The sequence below is a fragment of the Gouania willdenowi genome, chromosome 7, assembly GCF_900634775.1.
Source record: "Gouania willdenowi chromosome 7, fGouWil2.1, whole genome shotgun sequence".
NCBI classification, from domain to species: Eukaryota; Metazoa; Chordata; class Actinopteri; order Blenniiformes; family Gobiesocidae; genus Gouania; species Gouania willdenowi.
This window is the reverse complement of record NC_041050.1, coordinates 35,547,568-35,568,314: the sequence shown is the minus strand read 5'-3', so window position 1 is coordinate 35,568,314 and position 20,747 is coordinate 35,547,568. Positions and strand designations below refer to the sequence as shown.

General features: G+C 37.3%; 1 protein-coding gene across 2 annotated transcripts in view; it reads right to left on the bottom strand.

Annotated features, from left to right (window-relative positions):
• Window positions 1-20,747, bottom strand: part of prdm16 (PR domain containing 16) — a 288,115-nt gene that overhangs the window by 174,200 nt on the left and 93,168 nt on the right. For both annotated transcript variants that reach the window (XM_028452700.1, XM_028452701.1), the window contains exon 2: window positions 14,297-14,766. In XM_028452700.1, coding sequence (XP_028308501.1) covers window positions 14,297-14,766 — 470 coding nt within the window. The remainder of the gene's footprint in view (window positions 1-14,296; window positions 14,767-20,747) is intronic.

The following is a 20,747-nucleotide window of genomic DNA, read 5'->3' as shown; positions in this document are numbered from 1 at the left end:
ACCCCTAGATTTCTGTACATAGAACTTTGACATGGTTTTCCAGTTTTGCGTTAAATAATAATTGACAATTTTTATAGAATTTTCACGACAATTACAATTACAAAGTCAATTATCTCAACTCAATTACAGTGTAAGATTTTTTGAATTCCAGTCCCAATTATAATTACACCATAATTGTAATTAACTATCAATTACGCGATTACAATTAGAATGGACCCCAAACCCTGATGAGTGTCCAAGATAATAACAGCAACTATGTGTGTGTGTTTAAGTACATTTATGCATGCATGGACGTTAACGTCTATGTCAACCCCCCCACTGTCTGTAGCAGACACAACGCTAGGTTTCTCTTCCAATGACACTAATGGGAAAATGAGCGAAACCCACTCGAGCGATTCCCGAGGCTTTCCAAAGTAAAGACATCCCCGGTGTGTTTGACACTTCAACAGTTCAACACTGTTTTCAGATCTGATGTCGTCACCGTGCTCAGCTTCTCACTCTGAGTTGTTTTTATAAATAAATGAGTGGAGGAAAAAATAACATGGATGAATGTCTTTTTTTTCTCTCTCTCTGGCTGCCTGTGTCTTTTATCTTTGTGTGGATGTATGCGCTCGTGCTAAATGCACGGCCTTTTATGCCTGAACACGCTCAAGCTGAATGTCATTATGCACACTCCCAAAAATATGCAAAATACACAGAACAGCCATAATATTATGATCACATGAGTATAATAATGTATGCCCCCACCCCTTTTTTTTCTTCCCTCTACAAGACAACCTTTGATGCACTTTGTATTCTCGTTTCCACGTTTCTGCTAAAGCTGATGTTAACTTCCTGCTGGATATGATCACAGACCTGTTTCTGACTCATCCAGCCTTGCTCTAGGGTTCGGTTGATACCGACAACTGTTGCATGCACTGTAAACCCGAATAAGTTACCAAAACTCCAAAAAAAATTGCGGCAATTGATTGCCGCAATTTTTTTAATGTTGATTAAAAGTCAAATTTTTCTAGAACTGGCGACGTGTACTTTTTAATAACAGTTAAATTAAAGCGCTATATGATTTAGGTTTATTATTTTTTTTCAAATAATCCGTATTTGAAACAGCAGAAATAACAGGACTATCATTCTTAGCATGTAGTTATTTAATTATATTAAATTGTACTTAAATTGTGTTTTTAAGTTATACTTACTTATAAACACATATAGTTCCATTTACTTCCACTTACTGAAAAAGGAAGAAAATGTTACACCAACTTGAGTTAAGCTTAGTTTTCTATAACTTTGAGTATTAACTATTTAATCTATTTAATTACTTTGAACGTTTGGGTTTACAGTGGGAACACTGCACGAGAGCAGTGATTCTCAAATGGGGGTACATGTACCCCTAGGGGTATATGATGGCACTACAGGGAGCACTTGAAAGAGAGAAAATGGAAAATTATCAAACAAAAACATAAAAAAATATGTCTTTTTTGGTTAAATATTATAATGCAAGCTGGGTGAATGACTAACACCAGGTGGGAAATGAGCAGAAATGATAAAAAACTATAGTAAAGTCATTCAGAAGGCATTAGATATTGTTTTATTCAACTTATTTACAATAAGATACTTTCAAAGGCGTGTTATTACTCATACATTCCATAATTATGTGCTTTTTTCATAGAACTCTGGGCATAATGTTGTAGTCGGACAAAGGGGGTGGAAATAAGAGTAAGGGGGTAGATGGGCCACAAAGGTTTGCGAACAGTCAGTTTAAAAAAACAACAACCTACAAATCCATATTAGATTGTTGGATTGAGTTGTACAGATATAAACATTTTTTTTTTTTTTTACCAAAAGACAACTTTGGTATTAACTTATGGCAGAGAAGAGTGTAGAAAAAGATTGTTGAATTCTGTGCATTCAATTAAAATGTGAATGTATATATAAATATATATATATATATAACAATGAATATATTTACAGCTTTGGCTTTCAGGCCATGTTGTGTATCTGATTATGGAAAATGGCAATCCCAGCAGCCACGGGAAACTTATTAATAGGTCACCACCTCCTGCTTGAGTCACAGAAATGTTAAGCTGCACAAGGGATTGAGCAAGAGGCCAAGAAATTAAAAAGGACAAAAGAAAAATATTCAAGTAGAAGTACCGTTAGTTGATTTAAACTGTACTCAAGTGCATGTAGAAGTCATACATAAAATACTGCAAAGTAAAAGTTACTATATACGTTCACCCCCAACATTTATTTTTGGTAATAAATCTTGCCACGGTTCCCTTACATACAGTAAACATCTCATGTATAAACTTTAAAAGGAAGAGACCAAATCTTGCACAATTGAAACTTAATCTATTATCCACAAAAGGAATCTGTACAAAATAAAAGGTTTGTCAAAATGTGCAATTTAAAAAAATAAATAAAACAACACCAATGAATTCTCAGGCTCTAAGTATAGCTACATTTATGAACTGAAAACCTTCATTCAATCTGGTTTTGGCGCTGTGCATTATGTTTAATCTGATTGGTCGGCTATGTGATGCATTTGATTGTCATCTGGTCATTACAGTTTTTTGTCGTTTCACAATGTCCGTTGGTCATTTTTAAACAAAATAAAATAAGAATTTATTCAGTCACTGTTGGGTGTAGACATTTAATGAATTACATTACTTCTTTTAAAATGTACTTCAAAAAAGTACAAGTTCCCATAAAATAAACTCAACTGCCGTAACGTGACCGTACTTGTAATCCATTACTTTCACCTCTGGTTATCACTACACACGACTAATGCATCTGAGGGCTTAGACACTAAAACCAACCCAGGTGGAAAAACGATATTCAAAAACAAGTTTCCCGTAGTAGCAAAGCACAATGAACCTCTGATTTAAAGGTATCAATAGGAATATTTGCCGATAATAGGACTGGACATAATTTACCTGTACCTTTCCACCATGGTAAGGTTTTTAAATCACTGTTTAAAATGTATTTCCAGAGGAACCTAATGCATTAAGGCAGTGGTTCTCAAATGGGGGTACGCAATGGCACTACAGGGGGTACAAATATATGGTTTTAATAATGTTTATGTTTAGTTGAAAATGATAATCATACTGAATATTACCAGCAACACACAAAACAACAACAAAAACACACTGAATGAGAGAAAAAGACACGAGATCCCTACAAAATACACAAAAATAACAAAGAAACAGACAAAATGACATAAGAAATAACCAAACAACACCATAAACACACAGACTGAGAAATAATAATTTAAACGATACCAACATCACACAAAAACAACAACAAAAACACACAAAATAAAAGAAACATATACTGAATAATAAAAAAAGAAGAGACAAACAACAACAAAATACACAAAATGATACAATATTTTGATTAGAACATGAACTGAAAATACAAGGGCCAGTCTTGGTCCCACATCAGGAGGGAGATGATCATAAATAATAAAAACTGTAGAAATAAATCTATTCATGAGGCACTAAATACTGTTTCATTCCACTTATTTACAGAATGTGATTCTTTAAAATGTGTGTTATCACTCATTTATTTCATTATTATGATCTATAGTCGTTTTTTCACAGAATTCTGAGCAAAATGTAGTAGTCAGACATAAGGAGAAATGGTACTTGAGCCCAAAAAAATTGGAGAACCACAGCAATAGAGAACAGAATTGTGGTGGAGATGCTTGAGGAAATTGTGTGTGTGTGTGTGTGTGTGTGTGTGTGTGGGGGGGTTATTCTGGCAAACAAGAGACCCCATTGAGACCGTGTGGCTAGAGTGGCTGAGGTCTGAAACCAGTGACCAAATAATAACAGTGAAAATCTCAGGGACAATATTTGTTGAGTTCCTCCCTTTAAAGACAGACGACTTCCTCTGGAGCATGTGCACGTTTCATCTGAACCCCCTCCATTAATCTATTAACTAATTAACAGATGCTGGTAACTAGTTATGAACAAATGATAAGGTATCCGGCTTCAAATCAAACCTGACATTTAATTTGCTGCCCTGCTTCCTTGATATCAATTACAATGTTCATTGTGGGTAATTGACAATAGTTTGCAGAGACACACATGAGGCTCGTGTCTAAAACAGCCCAGTTCTGCTGTGGTGTTTCCGTTGGCCAACGGCAGCCATATGTTTAATATTAGACGGAATCTGTTCCACTGGAGTGCTCCGAAAGCTGGGAAAATTGGATTAAATTGGCTAATGGCATGTTTAAAACCTACATAAAATGAACATGGATGGAAGGTATTACAGCACCCAGGGTAAGGGTTTGTGGTGTTTCGCTCTCTCCGTGGTGTTTCTGCTCTGTGTGTAAACTTGGGGTTTCAGTCAAAGTCAAGTAATGATGACAGAAAACCACAAACCGTTGGTCAATACGGTATTAGAAATAGAAACTAATGTTTTTTTTTTAAACCCTTACATTATGACGTGGGACTATTGGCACAGCAAGGAAAATAGCTTCTTGTGTTAACCCGAATTTACAAGAACATATGAGGCTGGAAATGAATCGTAAGTACAAGAAGTTTATACAGTTGTTAAGGCAAAGCAAATGTTTTGGTTTAGTGCATTTCATACCCAAGGCAACTTAATGGGCTTTTACGTTAAATGTATCCAGTTAAAACAGATAAAGAAAAAGCTTTATTGTGTTTAGTTTTTTTACGTTTTACTCAAATTGGAGCATCAAACACCGGGGTGTCAAACTCCTTTTAGTTCAGGGGTCAAATATAAAGTAGTTGAATCTTAAGTTTATTTATTTTAGGCGGGAAAACGAGCAATGTCAACAATAATTTCTCCAAGTTTGCACTTAAGTGACAGATATCAGTCCCTGCATGATTTCTTTCTTTTAAATTTCATTGATTTTGTAACACATTTTAATTCAATTTTGGCAAATTATGTGAAATAATTTCAGGAAAATTGAGTCCTTTAAGCAATTTGAGACGTAAAATATCAGCAGTCGTGATAAAATCATGGGAAAATTGTAATCCTGTTTGGTAATTTACACAATAATTCATGTTTTTTCTGTCTTTCTTTAGTTTCTCCTGCGGGCCGAATTGTATGGTCTAAAACACGTGTCAAACTCAAGGCCCGGGGGCCAAATCTGGCCCTTTAGAGCATCCAATTCGGCCCGCAGGAGAAAGTGAAAATGACAGAGAAAACATGAAATTACCAAATAATTCAGTTGTAAATTGTTGTTTCCTTTTTCCTTAAATTATTCCACAAAATTTCCCCAAATTGAATAAAACTTGTTAAAAAAAATCAAAAGACATTTAAGTATCTGTCACTTATGGCTCTGATATTGTTGATGTCTTCCATACTTTATGTCTAATTTATAACTGGTGCAAACTTGGGCACATTAATGTTGAAATTGTTCATTTTCCCGCCTAAAAGCTGCAGCCCACTTGTGATCAAACTGGTTCGTATTTTGGTCCTTCAACCAAAATGAGTTTGACACTTCTGGTCTAAAGGGTCAGATTTGGCCCCCGAGCCTTACGTTTGACACGTGATCTAACAGCTATTTCATCGAAACATGTTGTTTTATAGTCACAAAATAAATAGAAGTAAATAAAAATGTCTGTTTGTTTACCCTGAGACCAAATCTGTGATAATTGTGTAAATTAACAAATAATGTAGAAATCGCAGCTTTTCTTAATACACTAATTCAAGAAAACAACAATATTCCCCATACTTTCATCACATGAGTGCCGTCATTTAAAATCTTAAATTGTTTAAAGGACTAAATTTTCCTGCAATTGTTTCTTTTCTTTTAATTACAAAATCAATTAAATTTAAGAGAAAATCTTGCAGACATTGACACATGTCATTTATTGTGTGGATATTGTTGGCACCTTACATACTTTATGCATCATTTATACATCCTTGTGCAAACTTGGGGAAATTATTGTTGAAATTACTCGTTTTCCCACCTAAAATCTGAGGCCCACTTAAGATCAAACTACTTTATATTTGACCCCTGAACTAAAAGGAGTTTGACACCCTTGTGTTAGATCTTTCTGTGGTGTTTGTTTCAAATCTATGTAATAAATCCATCAAAATGGACTGAATAACACAAAGAAAGTATGCAATGTTTTGTACTAACTGACTTTTTAGTTTGGGTTGCTGGTTTTTTCCCAACATGAGCTACAAAGGTAGCATTGCTGTTTTTTCCTTGTTAAGTGGCTTTAAAACAGAAGTACTCTGTCCTCATCAGAGCATATTCTTCATTTGAATTCTAAAAGACATGATAATAATGACCCATTTTACTCGTGCTATGCAATCGTCTACATGGCAGGGTTTCATGTTGACGAAAGAGGAAATGGATTCATGTAAAACTCTTTCTTGTGGTATGGTTTGTTGGGTTTTTAGCACGTACGTCATAAGTGGACCGTCCGAACAAGCACGCCTCTGTTTGAACTCTGGAAAGTGCATTAGTCAAATAGAGCAGGAAACCACTCCGTCTTTTTGACTTTCTGCCTCACGCTGTCTTTGCCTGTAATAAGGCGTGACTATACTGTCCTCTGGCACTCTCACTTTATATTTCCTCCAATCAGTTTTAGTGCCAGTCATCTGGGGTCAAGCATCAAGATAAAAGAAACACATTTTCTATGAAAAGGCAAACAGATCTGACAAGTTGCAAACTGCACCTTGAATAGCACAAAGATATCTAAGAATGTAGAGCCATCCACCCTCTGAAGGTGAAACACAAAAGCAAAGCAAACACTTTAGGATGTGAGAGGTGGGTCAGCATAGATAAGTGTCAGGGCGTGATACGACTTCTTCTGCCCAACCTTTGAAACCAATGACGCTAGTTTTAGGACAAACAAAGTCCTACATCAATGGCCCCGGCTATATGAATGTTTTTTTTTTTTTTTTTTTTAATAGAATAGAATAGAATAAAATAGAGTTTATTGCCATATGGAATAAAATTATTGTGCATGTCCCAGAGTCAGATTGAAAAAATAAAATAAAAACAACAACAACAAATCAGCCAACACAGTATAAATTTAGCTGCAAAACAAGGAAAGAACAGAAGTATACTCTACAAAAAGATAAATAAATAAATAAAACATGAACACAACAGCAGTGTGTCTCGCAATGAAAAAAAAAAAATAATGATAATAACGATAATAACAGATCGTGAAGACTATACATGTTTGAAAAGGAGCTGGAGGAAGTATAGACTTATATGATCCTCCCCCTTGTATTATAATATCTAGTACTACACATATAATCTCCTTACAACATACACCTATTTAAACTATAAATATAAATCTCTGGAAAACAATAACCAGGAATAAATATATCCTCTCTGGTAAAGATAGTAGTTCTAACAACTGGTACAATGAAAAACATGCCTGTGCATGCAGTACGGAGCCGCATTTACTCCGTCTCTGGGTTTTAGTATCACCCGTCCGATGAAGCCTGTTCCATTTGCCATAATAAGTCTGTGTGAATGTCTGCATGTTAATGCCTCCGTCCATCCCCTCTTTTTATTATATCCATGTCTTCTAAAGCTCTGATTAAATAATTAGTCTCAAATCTAGTCCGGGCGGCCATCTTGGATTGTGTTGTCACCTGTGCGTCACTGTGACAGGACGAGTATGCGCAGAACGACTGGAATTAACTTAAAGCGGAATTAAGTGTTTACAAGAAAGAGGAATAATTTGATTCTGAATTAAAACCTGATGCAGAATAAACCAGCCACCTAATACGGATTTACGTTTAATTCGGGATTACATTTGCATTTAGAGATTAGTGTTTACAAGGTCAGTTTAAAGAAGATTTAACTTTTGTTCTGAATTAAAGCTTCCATGTAAAGGTGGCCAGTGTGAGCTTACGTTGTTAAGCACCTGACAGAGTGCGATGGAGATCCACGATGCCATAGCTGGACGAGTATGCATCACGTACGTAGGACCTTGACAGCATGGGAATGCCTTCCAGACGTCTTAGCCTATCACTAAGTAAATACCAGGGCAAACAGAGGAGCAAGCATTCTTTTTAGCCCTTTCCACACACAACGGGATGAATGATTCTGATATGGAAAATCACCCCACAAAAAGTAAACAGAAAAAGAATGAGGAAAGATGAAAAAAAGTTTGTCTGGAAACAAAGTCGTCCTCTGGTCCATTGGTGCAAACAGACATTTCTACAGGACTGGCATTAACCTCTGAAACACTTTAAATGACCTTTTAAAAAATGCAGATAATTCACAAGTTACGTAAAACACCCCAAGGCCGATTGTCATGTTAGTATGATGGTATAAGACAGAGGTGGGCAACTTTTATTACAGCGGGGCCACAAAACAGGGATTTTCTGATCCGAGGGCCACGTCATCAACATTTACGTATGTCAATTTAGAATATAGACCAATCTGAGCATTAATACAGGGAATAACAATACATTTGTGTTGTCATTTCATCCGTTTTTGGTGTCATTTATTATTTTGTTTCATTTTTTATTTTGTTTTTCTCATTTTGCTCCTTCTGTTGTTGTCTTGTGTGTTTTTACTGTCGTTTTATGTGTGTTTTTGAAGTCATTTAGCATATGTTTCTCTCATTTCATTACTTTTTTTTTTTTATTGTTTTGTGGATTGTGAGCTAATTTGTGTATCTGTTGTCTTTTTTTTGATTTTGGAGATATTTTTTTGTATCTGTTTTCTGCATTTTTGTTGTTGTTTTGTAATTTTATAATTTTTCTCTCATTTGGTGTTGGGTTTTTTCTTTTTGACGTTGTGTGTTTTTGGAGTAATTTTGAGTTTTAATGTTGTGTAGTTTGTATTTCTGTAATTTTGTGTACATTTTCCACAACCCATCAAGAACGCAGACAGAACTTTAAAACACTCCTCAAAACCCACCTTTTCAAACTTTGCTTTTCCTTATCTTTTCTTTCACTTTTATTGTTATTTCTTTATTCCTTTATTTGTTTTGTATTCTGTAAAGCGGCTTTGAGTCCCAAAAAAGGGCTATATAAAATTGTTGAATTATTATTATTATTATTATTATTATTATTATTATTATTATTATTATTATTATTATTATTAATAACTCATTTTGTGTATTTACTTCAAGGGCCGCCAGTTGATCGAGGGTCACCAGTTGCCCATGATCATTAATTACTGACAAATATTTGATGGTTTCTTCTTTTAATGAAGAAAAAAACAAACACACCTGCTAGCAAACACTAATGCAGAAGAAACTAAAGAGAACTTTCAAAAGCCTTGATTCAGCATTCCATGGAAACACCCTGTGGTCACAGGGCAGGGAGAGGTTATTGCAAATATGATTGATATTGCATCAACAGAGCTTGGTCACGATGATTATGGCTGCATTCAGAAAGCAGGCAAATGAGGATATGCGGTCTGTTAAAGTCCGTTTGAACTGCAAAAATCGAATCTTTTATATTTTATATTTGGTGACCACCATTTACCTCACGCAGTGCAACACATCTCCTTGACATAGAGGTGATCAGGTTGTTGATTGTGGCCTGTGGAAGGTTGGTCCGCTACTCTTCAATGGCTGTGCCAAGTTGCTGGATATTGGCAGGAAGTGGAACACGCTGTTGTATACAGCGACCCAGAGCATCCCAAACATGCTCAATGGGTGATGTCAGGTGAATATGCTAGCTGTTCAACAACTGGGACGTTTTCAGCTTCCAGGAATTGTGTAAAGATCCTTGCAACATGGGGCTGAGCATTACCATGCTGCAACATGAGGTGATGGTCGCGGATGAATGGCACAACAATGGGTTGTCCATAACATACGTCTGCCCATACCATAACCCCACCGTCACCATGGGCCACTCCATGGCGACCATGGCTCAGGTGGTAGTGGGTCGTCTTCTGATCGAGAGGTTGGGGGTTTGATCCCAGTATCTGACTATGTGTCGAAGTGTCCTTGGTCAAGACACTGAACCCTAAGTTGCTCCCAGTGGTTGACTAGCGCCTTGCATGGCAGTCCTGTCCCACTGGTGTGTGAATGTGAGAGTGATTGGGTGAATGAGCTGATATGTAAAGCGCTTTGAGACTGTTTCAGTGTGGTGATAAAGCGCTATATAAAATCAAGTCCATTTACCATTTACCATTTTCCATCCACAACGTTGACATCAGCAAACCGCTCACCGACACGACGTCACACACGCTGTCTGCTATATGCCTTGAACAGTAAGAACTGGGATTCATCTGTGAAGAGAACACTTCTCCAACGTGCCAGACGCCATCGAATGTGAGCATTTGTCCACTTAAGTCGGTTACAATGACGAACTGCAGTCCAACCAAGTTCCAACCTTTGTAAGTATACACATACATATTTACTGTGCAAGGAAACTGTGGCAAAAATAAACGTGGGGGGGCGAAAGACTAGCAACTTTTACTTTGAGTACTATTTAATTGAGCTACTTTTTACTTGTATGTGAGTATTTAATGTATGACTTGTACTTTAGTACAATTTCAATCAAGTAACAGTACTTCTACTTGAGTAGGATATATCAGTACTCTTTAGGCCCTGATATTCAGCTTGTATTTGGTAATATGTCACTCGCCTGTATATAAGTAAATCCGTTTATACGATCATGTTAGATTTCCTTTTGACAGAAATACCCACAGATATGCTGACCTCCACCTTCTGCCATCAAATGAAAATATATAAATGAGTGCAAACCTGTAGAGAATTAAGCCTTAGCCCTTACATTGTGACACGTATCTGTCTTTAGACAAGTGAAGCCAATCTTCCAGTCAGATACTGGCAGTGCTCTCTGACAGCTACATCCCCACACTGGCCGCTCTGCGGGTCCTGCTGGGGCCTTCCTATCCTGGGGGGGTGAGCGGCTCTCTACACACAACCAGACAGACACACACAGAGCCCTGGCGTTCCATCATGTTGTCCTAAAGGGGGAGCATAATGGTTTTTAAATGGATGACTCAGTGCTGGCCCAGAGAGGTCGTCTGAGACAGAAGAGAATGGCCATCGCCTACAGCAAAGCAGCGCATAGATTGAGCTGTCTGTCTCACTCAAATGAGTCTGAGTTAACACCGTATGCAGTTCCCAGTGCCCCAGGATAGACAATAGCAGACTTCCTCTAGACCTTTCCTTTATTTTCTATAACTCCTTCCTCCTTGATATTTCTCACAATTTCCTATTGCCATCCATTTTTACCCAGAAAACACCAAAACATCTACCATTTAACACTCCTATTATCCTAAAATGTTACTAGCACATGTTACCAATGGGGTCAATTTGACCCCAGAGATATTTTCCTGCAGAAAATTGTTTTTAGAAAATTGTTGACCAAGTTTTTTGTGTCAGACGGTTTGTTTATTTGTCAAATACATAAATAACCCCTTGATATTGAAGCCTTGACCTGTTCTCTAGCGCCACCATCAGACCAAATTTTTAAATTAAAATGAATTCATTTTGAATTGTTTTCATCCAAATCTTCTCAAATTTACTCCTCTCATAAACATATTTATTGCGTATTTCTATCTCTTTTTAGTAATATATTTGGGGTTATTCACTATAAAGTTTCATACACATTTTCACATTTTCCTCTAAGTCACTTTCGCTGTGAAAGAGCTGTTCCAAAACCTCATTGACAGTAAACATTTTCCTTAAGGACATTTTCATGAGAGAGAGAGAGAGAGAGAGAGAGAGAGAGAGAGAGAGAGAGAGAGAGAGAGAGAGAGAGAGAGAGAGAGAGAGAAGATTCCAATACACATACAAGTTTTACACAGTTAAAACAGCTTGGGGTCAAACTGACCACAGATGAACAAGAATGCGTGAAACATAATAATTTAATGCTTAAACAATTGTACCCATCAAATTAGGAAAAAGTCACAAAATATGAAGCATAAAATAAAGTAAACTATTTTTGATTGATAAACATTGAATGGGGTCAAATTAACCCCAAGGTTAATAGGAGAGTTAAAGGTGGACAGTGACTGTAAAGTAGTTTGCATTACAAAGAATCATATACACGCACCTAAAAATTCAAATAAATCTATGACCCCACCAATGATATAAATATGATCTAATAGGAAGAAAAAAAATTGCCAACCCCTTCTTATGAATATACCACTTCTTTCTTTTATTTAGAAATGGAAGCACACAACAGTAAGCAAATCGCTGACAGTTAATTTCAGCACCTAATCCAATTTTGTCCTCTTGGGCTGAGCTGTAATTTAATGAAGTCTCAGTTAGATCTGATCGTACTTACATCACAGAGAGCTCAGATGACTTCACCTATTATCTCTCATAACACACCCCACTGTTTTGACAGGGGAATAGAGAATTGGCCAACACTGTGAGATTTAAGCCTTTTCCATCTTCTTTTCCTCTGTTAATTTACATTGATTTACTTTTTTCCCATTCTGGTTTAATTTTTTCACTGTCTTTTGTTATTATTTGTTCAAGACCAGAGGTAGTAGATGAGTAGAGGAGTTTCTGGAGAGCAATGGAGTGCATGGAGCTTCTGGGGGAGTCTGTTTGATGACTATCAACAGACTGTCTGTTATGGCTGTGATAAGAGTCTGGAAGAGGAAAAGCCACTGAAGGCTTCCAGTCGCAAACCAGACAGGAGACTCTAGAAAAATATTACAACCATAACCAGAGTTGGTCCTCCAAACATCGCCAGGAAGAGAAGAAGAAGATGACTGACTTGGAGAAGAGTAAAGAGTAATAAAATGAAAATGAAAAAATCACTGATTAGACAGAAGACAGGAGTAAATGGACATAGACAGAGACAAGGAGTTCTTTTCTTACATCTAATGAGCTCACTGAAGCATCTTCAATATCCTCTAGTGTCATGTTGAAATGAAAATTAATAGTTCAATATGCTGCCACCACAGTGGACCATGCCTCTTTCATTTCCATATCAGATGGCGTGACCAAATGAGTGCGCTCGCTGCAGACCGACGCCCAGCAAAGCTGATACCTCCACTAATCAGCCAGATTTTTCCTTCTGACAATGCTGGGCCTGAGGAATGCAGGATGATTGTATTGTGTGTGTGTGTGTGTGTGGGAATCAAAGATGAAGTCCAATCATGCTGTGGATGCAAATGAAAAAGGCAGCCATTCCGATGATAAGACAGATGCTTGAGAGCATTAGGACTGACGGTGGAAAATGTGAACATGTAAATGAAGAGATGATTGTACATTCAGCTCTATTTTTTCAGAGCCACTTCACGAATGTGACAAACAACCAAAAAGGCATTCATTGTAGAGGAAATATATGAAAAAACTAGACTATTGTGGATGAGGATGCAAGTGCTGGCCCTCGTCGCACTGCATTAGCTAGCATTAGCATTAGCCTAGCAATAAAATTAACCTAGCATTATTAGTAACTTAGCATTAGCTACCTTTAACATTAGCTTAATGTTATCATTAACCTAGCATTAGCGCTAACCTTGCATTAGCATTAGCCAAGCAATAACATTAGCCTAGCATTAATAATAACCTAGCATTAGCCTAGCAATAGCATTAGCCTAGCAAAAACATTAACCTAGCATTAGCACTAACTCGGCATTAGCTACCTTTACCATTAGCTTAATGTTATCCTTAACCTAACATAAGCACCAACTTAGCATTAACCTAGCAATAACATTAACCTAGCATTACCACTAACCTAGCATTAGCATAGCAACAGCATTAGCCTAGCATTAACACTAACCTAGCATTAGTATGGCAACAGCATTAGCCTAGCATTAACAGTAACCTAGCATTTGTATTAGCCTAGTATTAACCTAGCAATAGCAATAAATTATAAACATTAGCATTAAAATAGCCTTTGTCTAGCATTAGCGTTCACCTAGCATTAGCACAAACCTAGCATTAACATTAACTTAGCATTAGCTCAGCAATAGCATCAACCTAGCATTAGCTTGACTTTAGCAAAAAGGTAAAAATGGTTGAATGTATTAATACATTAAAGGTTGAATGGTTTTTAATTTGTTTGCAAATTTTCAAGATAAAAAGTGGAACAGCTCCTCTAGCTTAACGAGCTGTCCACTATACAAATGGGATCGGAGATGAAAAGTCAATGCAGTTTCACAAAAAAATGAATAACTCAAGAAAATGTAAAAGTTACAAATGATAAAACCACCAGCATAAATCTCAGGAAATTTCTAAATGTTTTGATTATTTGCCTATTTGTCAAAATCAGAAAAACTGTGTAGGACAACAAAGTAAAAAAAAAAAGGGAGAACAATAGAACAATAGTGAGGATACCTCCAGCATCCTCATTAATAAAGACGCAAAGAGAATGCATGAAAGGCCGAGGTGGTTCCTACCTCCCATCCATAAGAGCGTTCCTTGTCTATGGCCCCATGATGCTTTGTGCTGTGCAGACCAAACCTCTCTCCAGCACCAATGCGGGTCTTGGCCCATACACCCAGGCCAGCGCCGGGCACCGAGGACTCCCGCAGCTCCAGTTCGCTGGGGATAGGAATGTCATCAGGAATGTAGACGGGCGCCTCATAGGGCGAGCCCTCCTTGGGTGTGGTGAAGTCCTGGTCATTGCTGCTGCTGCTGTTGTTGTGGAGGTGGTGATGGGAGCCATAGATGTGGGGGTGCAGCAGGTGGTGGTGGTGGTGGTGGTTGTTGTTTGCATGGGAGAGGGTCGGTGAGGGTAAGGGGGACATGTTCATGATGCCGTCGTCCAGGTCGTCTTCGGGGCTGTCGACGCCACCTCCGCTGCCGCCTGCTAAACCCACGAGGTCGGCCTCTGTGTCGTACATGCTGTCCACTGGTTCACTGTCATCTATGAGACAAACACAATCACAGACATCTGTAAGAAGAAGGTCAGATGAATTATGGCGGGTAACCTCCAAATCTTCACAAATGGAGGTAGGGGTGGACTGGGAGCAAAATTCAGCCCTGGCGTTATTATAATTATTATTTCACCAGAACATCTTAGAACAGGGAAACTTTTTAACCCTTTTCTACCTGTTTACTTTGGCCGTTTTGTAACTTCCATGTCCAATTTTTGCCCTTTTCCACCATTGTTTGCCATTACATATCACCTGGTTCCTCTTCATTTGCCCATTGTTTTGGCCACTCCTGACTGCTTTTGGCCCATTTTAGTCACTTTTACCTCTTTTCTTGCCATGTTTTTGCAACTTTTGAACCATTTTTGGCCACCTGTTACCACGCCTGCCTCCACTCGCTCGTCAAAAAAACAAAACAAAACGTAACGGTCCGGACTGGCCCACTGGGATGATTCCAGATGATATGACAGGTGACCAGTCCACCCCTGGATGGAGGTATTGTTGTCTATTTAAATTCAACGTGACAATTGCAGTTGTTCTACATTGACGAGACTCTAAGTTCCATTCACTGCACACAGGCACAAACTGACTGCATACATTTCTCAAAAACAGGACTCTGTCAGAACCTTGAATACCATTCATGGTTTGAATATAGTTTCCAAAACACTTGCACTATTTTTGCAAAAGAGGCAGAATTTGGACACTGTTCCAACATAGCTGTCACAACTAAGACACAACAGGTCAAAACTGAAAACACTTTAGCTGAAAAACTGCACAGTATAAAACCTGCTGGTTAACAGGATTAGCATTAGCATTAGCTGTTCAAAATGGATGTCAGAGGAGCAAGAGGTCATGTTGGAAAAATAAGACGTGGACGACCCAGACCACAGCCAGAATCCAGAATCCAGAATCCAGAACCCGACCTGGGCCCTGCACTTGGTCCTGGAACACGTCCCAGACAAACACCAAGACCTCGACGGGCACAACGACTCTGCACGCAAAGAAATAGATTTCCAGATACCATAAAACACCCAGCTTTTGTTGACTTTCCTAAATGGACTTTGCAAAGGCCTACTGGCCCAAACAGTGTTTTGTAAAGTGTCAAATTTTGACAAAGTGCATTTTTGACTCAAGTATGCAGTGCTTTGCGAATTGTGTCCTTTTCAAGAAAATAGGGTGCAGTGTTTTGGGAAATGTGTTCTATTTTTCAGGAACAGTGTCTTATCAATTGAGAAAAACTGGCTGTGTTTCTATTAATCTTGGAAATGTGAAAAATGTAATTAGCGCAATAAAAACTGGTAATGGAAATTCCTGAATTAAAAAAAAAACAAAAACATTTTGCTAAAACGTTTTTACGCTTTCATGAGGAGAAATTTCAGACATTTCAATATTGAAATGCGTCACAAAAGTGTGCTGGAAACACTTTTTCCGCAAATACATGTCACAGAACGTGACATAAAATGGTCACATGAAGTTACAAGGCTCCTGCCCAAAACAACCTTCAATGGAAACACATTAAAAGTGTAATTAAACTTTGTCGATATTTAAAAATATTGCCAAAATCACTTCATAAGCTTAATCTCAATGAGAAATGTTGAGGCTTTTTAAGAAGAAAACACTCCAGAATGAATGAATTTTAAATCCTTGATGTGAATGGTGCTCATTTTAATCATAGTTATTGTCTCCTGCCAATATTCATCTAACAAATTCTATGAATCACTGACTGGTTTAACCCTGTCAGCCTATTATTGTCACATCCCTGAATTGGCTGTGTAATTGTGTCTTCAAAATGCCACAAAGTCAAAGTGACTTAAATTTGTGATGAGTTAAGTGTGTGCGTGGAAGCAATTAATGTGTGTCAACATGTGTTGGCCATGCCACGATGAGTGAGTGGTGTAGGCAGGTTTCATCCTGCCTTCATGGATAGAATGGGTAACGTCTGGTCAGAAAGAGCCAGTGGAGACAATAAATAGAGAATTCATGAGGTTCTCAACAGGCTTTGAAAAACCTAAAAAATAGTAAAACTTTTATTTTTTAAAAGAAAAGAACAAAGACAAATAAAAACAGATGCTGGCCAAGCTAGAATGTGATTGAATAAGGAAATATGCAATGTATTCTCTATAATAAATCCAATAAAAATATCACAGATAAGAGTGGAGAGATAATGCAGAATTTAATCAAGTTTGCCGCCAATCTTCATTAATGTCTATTTTGGTAATAAGCAGGCTAGAAAATGTAAAATCTCAGAACGGTTTTATTGTTTGTTGTTGTTAGTAATGACGAGATCATCATAGAAGCTTTTTTTTTTTAGAAATAAAGTAACTCCTCTTTGTTATAGAGATTAATAACAGTTTCGTCCTTTCACGTTAGCCTGTTCTGAGGTTTGATGCTGTGTGGGAAAAGAACAAAGCAGTAATGGCTAATGTACCCATTCTGGTCCAACCAAAAGCCACTAATTTCTCCTGCGTTCAATGCGCTAAACACAGGATTTTTACTGCGTTGCAGGAAAAAGTAACTCAAATCAGATTTTTTGGGGGGTCAAGTGACCAGATCAGATTTTTTAAAAGCGGTGTGAACACTAAAATCTGGTCCTTATCAGATTTAGACCATGTTCATATGTGGTCCTGAATCAGATCTGATTTTTATTCAATGCGACCTCAGTGTGAACGGCAAAGGAAATGCCGGTCGGGTTTGCGCTGGGTTCAGTTTTGCTCTGTCGGGTTTGGGTCGGACATAGATGAAAAAACGCGGCTCTCAAAAGTAAAGCTTGAAGGTTCAAACCATAACTCGTCTGTGTTTAAAAGCACATCAATGCTTAGAAACAACAAAATATTTGGCTTTTTTTTCTTTATCATCTTCCTCCGCTGCACCTGCTCTTCTATTCTTTCGTTCCCACGGGACTAAAACTTTGAGACAACTGCGAAAATACGCCTGCAGATCAGTTCGCAAACTGTTCACACTCGAATCTGATACAGGTCACATTTTAAATGTTAACGTAAACTGCCAAACAAATGTAATGGATTACAAGTACTCACGTTACTGTAATTGAGATGCTTTTATGGGTAGTTGTACATTTTTGAGTATATTTCTAAATCAATAATTTTACTTGTACTTAAAGCTGATATCCGGAGTTTCTGAGAAATCTATGTTTATGTATGATTCTTTTGAAATGAATGAAAAATACCTAACTAGTCTTTTACTATGATCTACTGTCGGTGGTCATTCATATACATGAATGTACTGTATATAAGTCCCTCCTTCATCCTATAGACCCCTATACAAATGGAAACAATCGCCGAGTGCACCCAGCCAATAGGCTTCGACTTCCTGTTTTTGAGACTGTCAATCAAAGTGAATGTGGAACTGTGCACAGAAACAAGGCCACGCGTAGCAAACAGGTAAATATGATTTTGGCTTTTACCTGACCCATAGACCTATATCAATACGACCTGATGCGACCTTGTTATGTTCTGCAATGCAAGTGTAGAAAAGTAGAGCCGTGGCTTCTGGCAGAGGGAGGAAGTGAGGCTGTTTAGGGTGGGACATCGAGACGTTTCTCAGAAACTCCAGATAGCAGCGTTAAGTATGTTTTAAAAGAAGTACATTTCTACACCCAACCGTTTCTAAGTCAATTATTATTTTGTGTTTTAAAATGATCAACGGACATTGTGAAACTACAAAAAATTAAATGACCAGACAACAATTGAATGCATCATATCAAAGCCGACCAATCAGATTAAACGTAATTCATGGCGCGAAAACAGCATTGAATAAAAGTTATTTCCTAGGTTTTAGAGTTCATAAATGTAGCTATACTTACTTTTATATTTTTAATTGAATTGATTGGTGTTATTTTATATATAAAAAAAATATTGTACATTTTGACAAACCTTTTATTTTGTACCGATGCTTTTGTGGAACATAAATTAAGTTCCAATTGTGCAAGTTTTCGTCTTTTCCTTTTTAAGTTTATAAATTAGATGTTTACTGTATACATGGGAACCGTGGCAAGATTTATTACCAAAAATAAACATGGGGTGAAAGTAACTAGTAACTTTTACTTTGAGTACCATTTAGATGAGCTACTTTTTACTCATACATGAGTATTTTATGTATTACTTACTTTTACTTGTACTTGAGTAGAATATATCAGTACTCTTTACACCTCTGGTCACGTTAAAACTATTATTTACTATTCATAACAAACATTTGAGGGAATCAAACAAAGCTTTTCCTCCTCGAGCATTTCTTAAAATGTGTTCATAATTTTCAATTTAATTTGAATAAGAGTAAATAAACTGAATCATGAAGCGTGAATGGTGGTGGATTAACAGAATCAGTAGAAGAAAAGGACACACACATATTTATGATGTATGAGCTCATTCACTGTGTTACAGTGGAGCAGTCTCCTTGTTCATGAAATGTGGATCTGGAGCCAGATGTGCCTTGAGAAAGCTGTTAAACTCAGAGAAATGTGAGATTATTAAACTATGAACGTGTGCTACACGAGGTTCTGAGCAGCTGGCAAATCTGCAGCTTGTTCGCATAGTTTCAGGAAACTTATCATGTTAAGCTAAAGTCATAAAAAGCCACTATTTTATGATAAATCCTGCGTCATTCAGTGATTTTTTTCATTTTTTTTTTTAACCTGGAAAATATCCTGTTTTTTAGTTTTTTTTAATGATCGCTGCTCTACATAAGGCTCAGAGCAGAAGCACAATTAGCTATTGGAACATGTGAGCCAGCGGTAGCTTCTACTTTTCACAGATCAATTAAAGTTTTATTACCCAGCCCTATCTGTTGCTTACTGCACAATCAAAAGTGTTTTCAAGCTGTTAAACACTTTTTTTTTTCTCACTCCCACACACTCGCTGGCACTTGACCCATTGAAAGCAATTTTGACATGCAGAGAGACAGCCCTGGAAAATCTATTAAATTCCATTTGACTTTAAGAGCTTTGCACTCAAAAAAAAAAGCACAGATTGCTGCAATGAATAATTGAAATAAATGAAATCACTCTTAATTTTAATGAACAAAACGTCTTTTGTAAGACTTCACAAGCAGGGATAACAAACACTGTGAGATATTAAACAAGTTCAACTTTCAATCATAACTTTTTAATTCATAAAAAGACTTGCCTGGAGAGAAAACTATGGACATTTTAAGATTACTTGCCTCGAGACACAAGTTCTCTTACCCTCCACTCTGTAAAGTGGATATGTTCACTGTTCAGACAGCGTGGAAAAAAAAATGTGCAGATGCAAAAACTGGAAAATAATAAAAGGGTCGACAAAGGGCAGGAAAAGACGGAGTGAGCCTCTTTTAAACAGCTGGGTGTTAGCTCGGGGCCCCGAACATCCCTGAAAAGAGATGTTCAGGGAGCCCTTAGGGGTCCTTAAACAACACCAGGGCCAGATAGCGCCTTTACTTTCTCTGGCTTCTTGTGTTATTCTTTCTCGGTGGGTTCCTCTCACCATCACTTTCACTTTTATGGGAGCTATTTATCCTGATTACATCAGGGGTCAATCATTAATTCGCACCTTAGGGGTCCTGGTGCTGGCCATGACTACAATAGACTGCTTGTTCAGAGGTTGTATTATTATTATTATAGTGGAAAAGTCTGAGAGTCATACAGGAGACATGAAGCAAAACCATGTTTTAATCAGAGATGAAAGTAAGGGATTACAAGTACTCACATCGCTTTGTGGGTACTTTGGTAATTTTACTTGTACTTAAGTACATTTTAAAAGATGTAAAGTCAGTTGTTACCATTACTGAGTAAATTATTTGTTTTTTGGTTTTAAAATGATCAACGGACATTGTGAAAGTACAAACAAATTAATTAACCAGACAACAATAAAATTAAATCACCAAAACAGCATTAAATGTTGGTTCGTTTTAAAGTTCATAAATGTAGCTATACATAGAGCATGAGAATTTTTTTTTTAATTTTAAATTGAATTTATTGGTATTT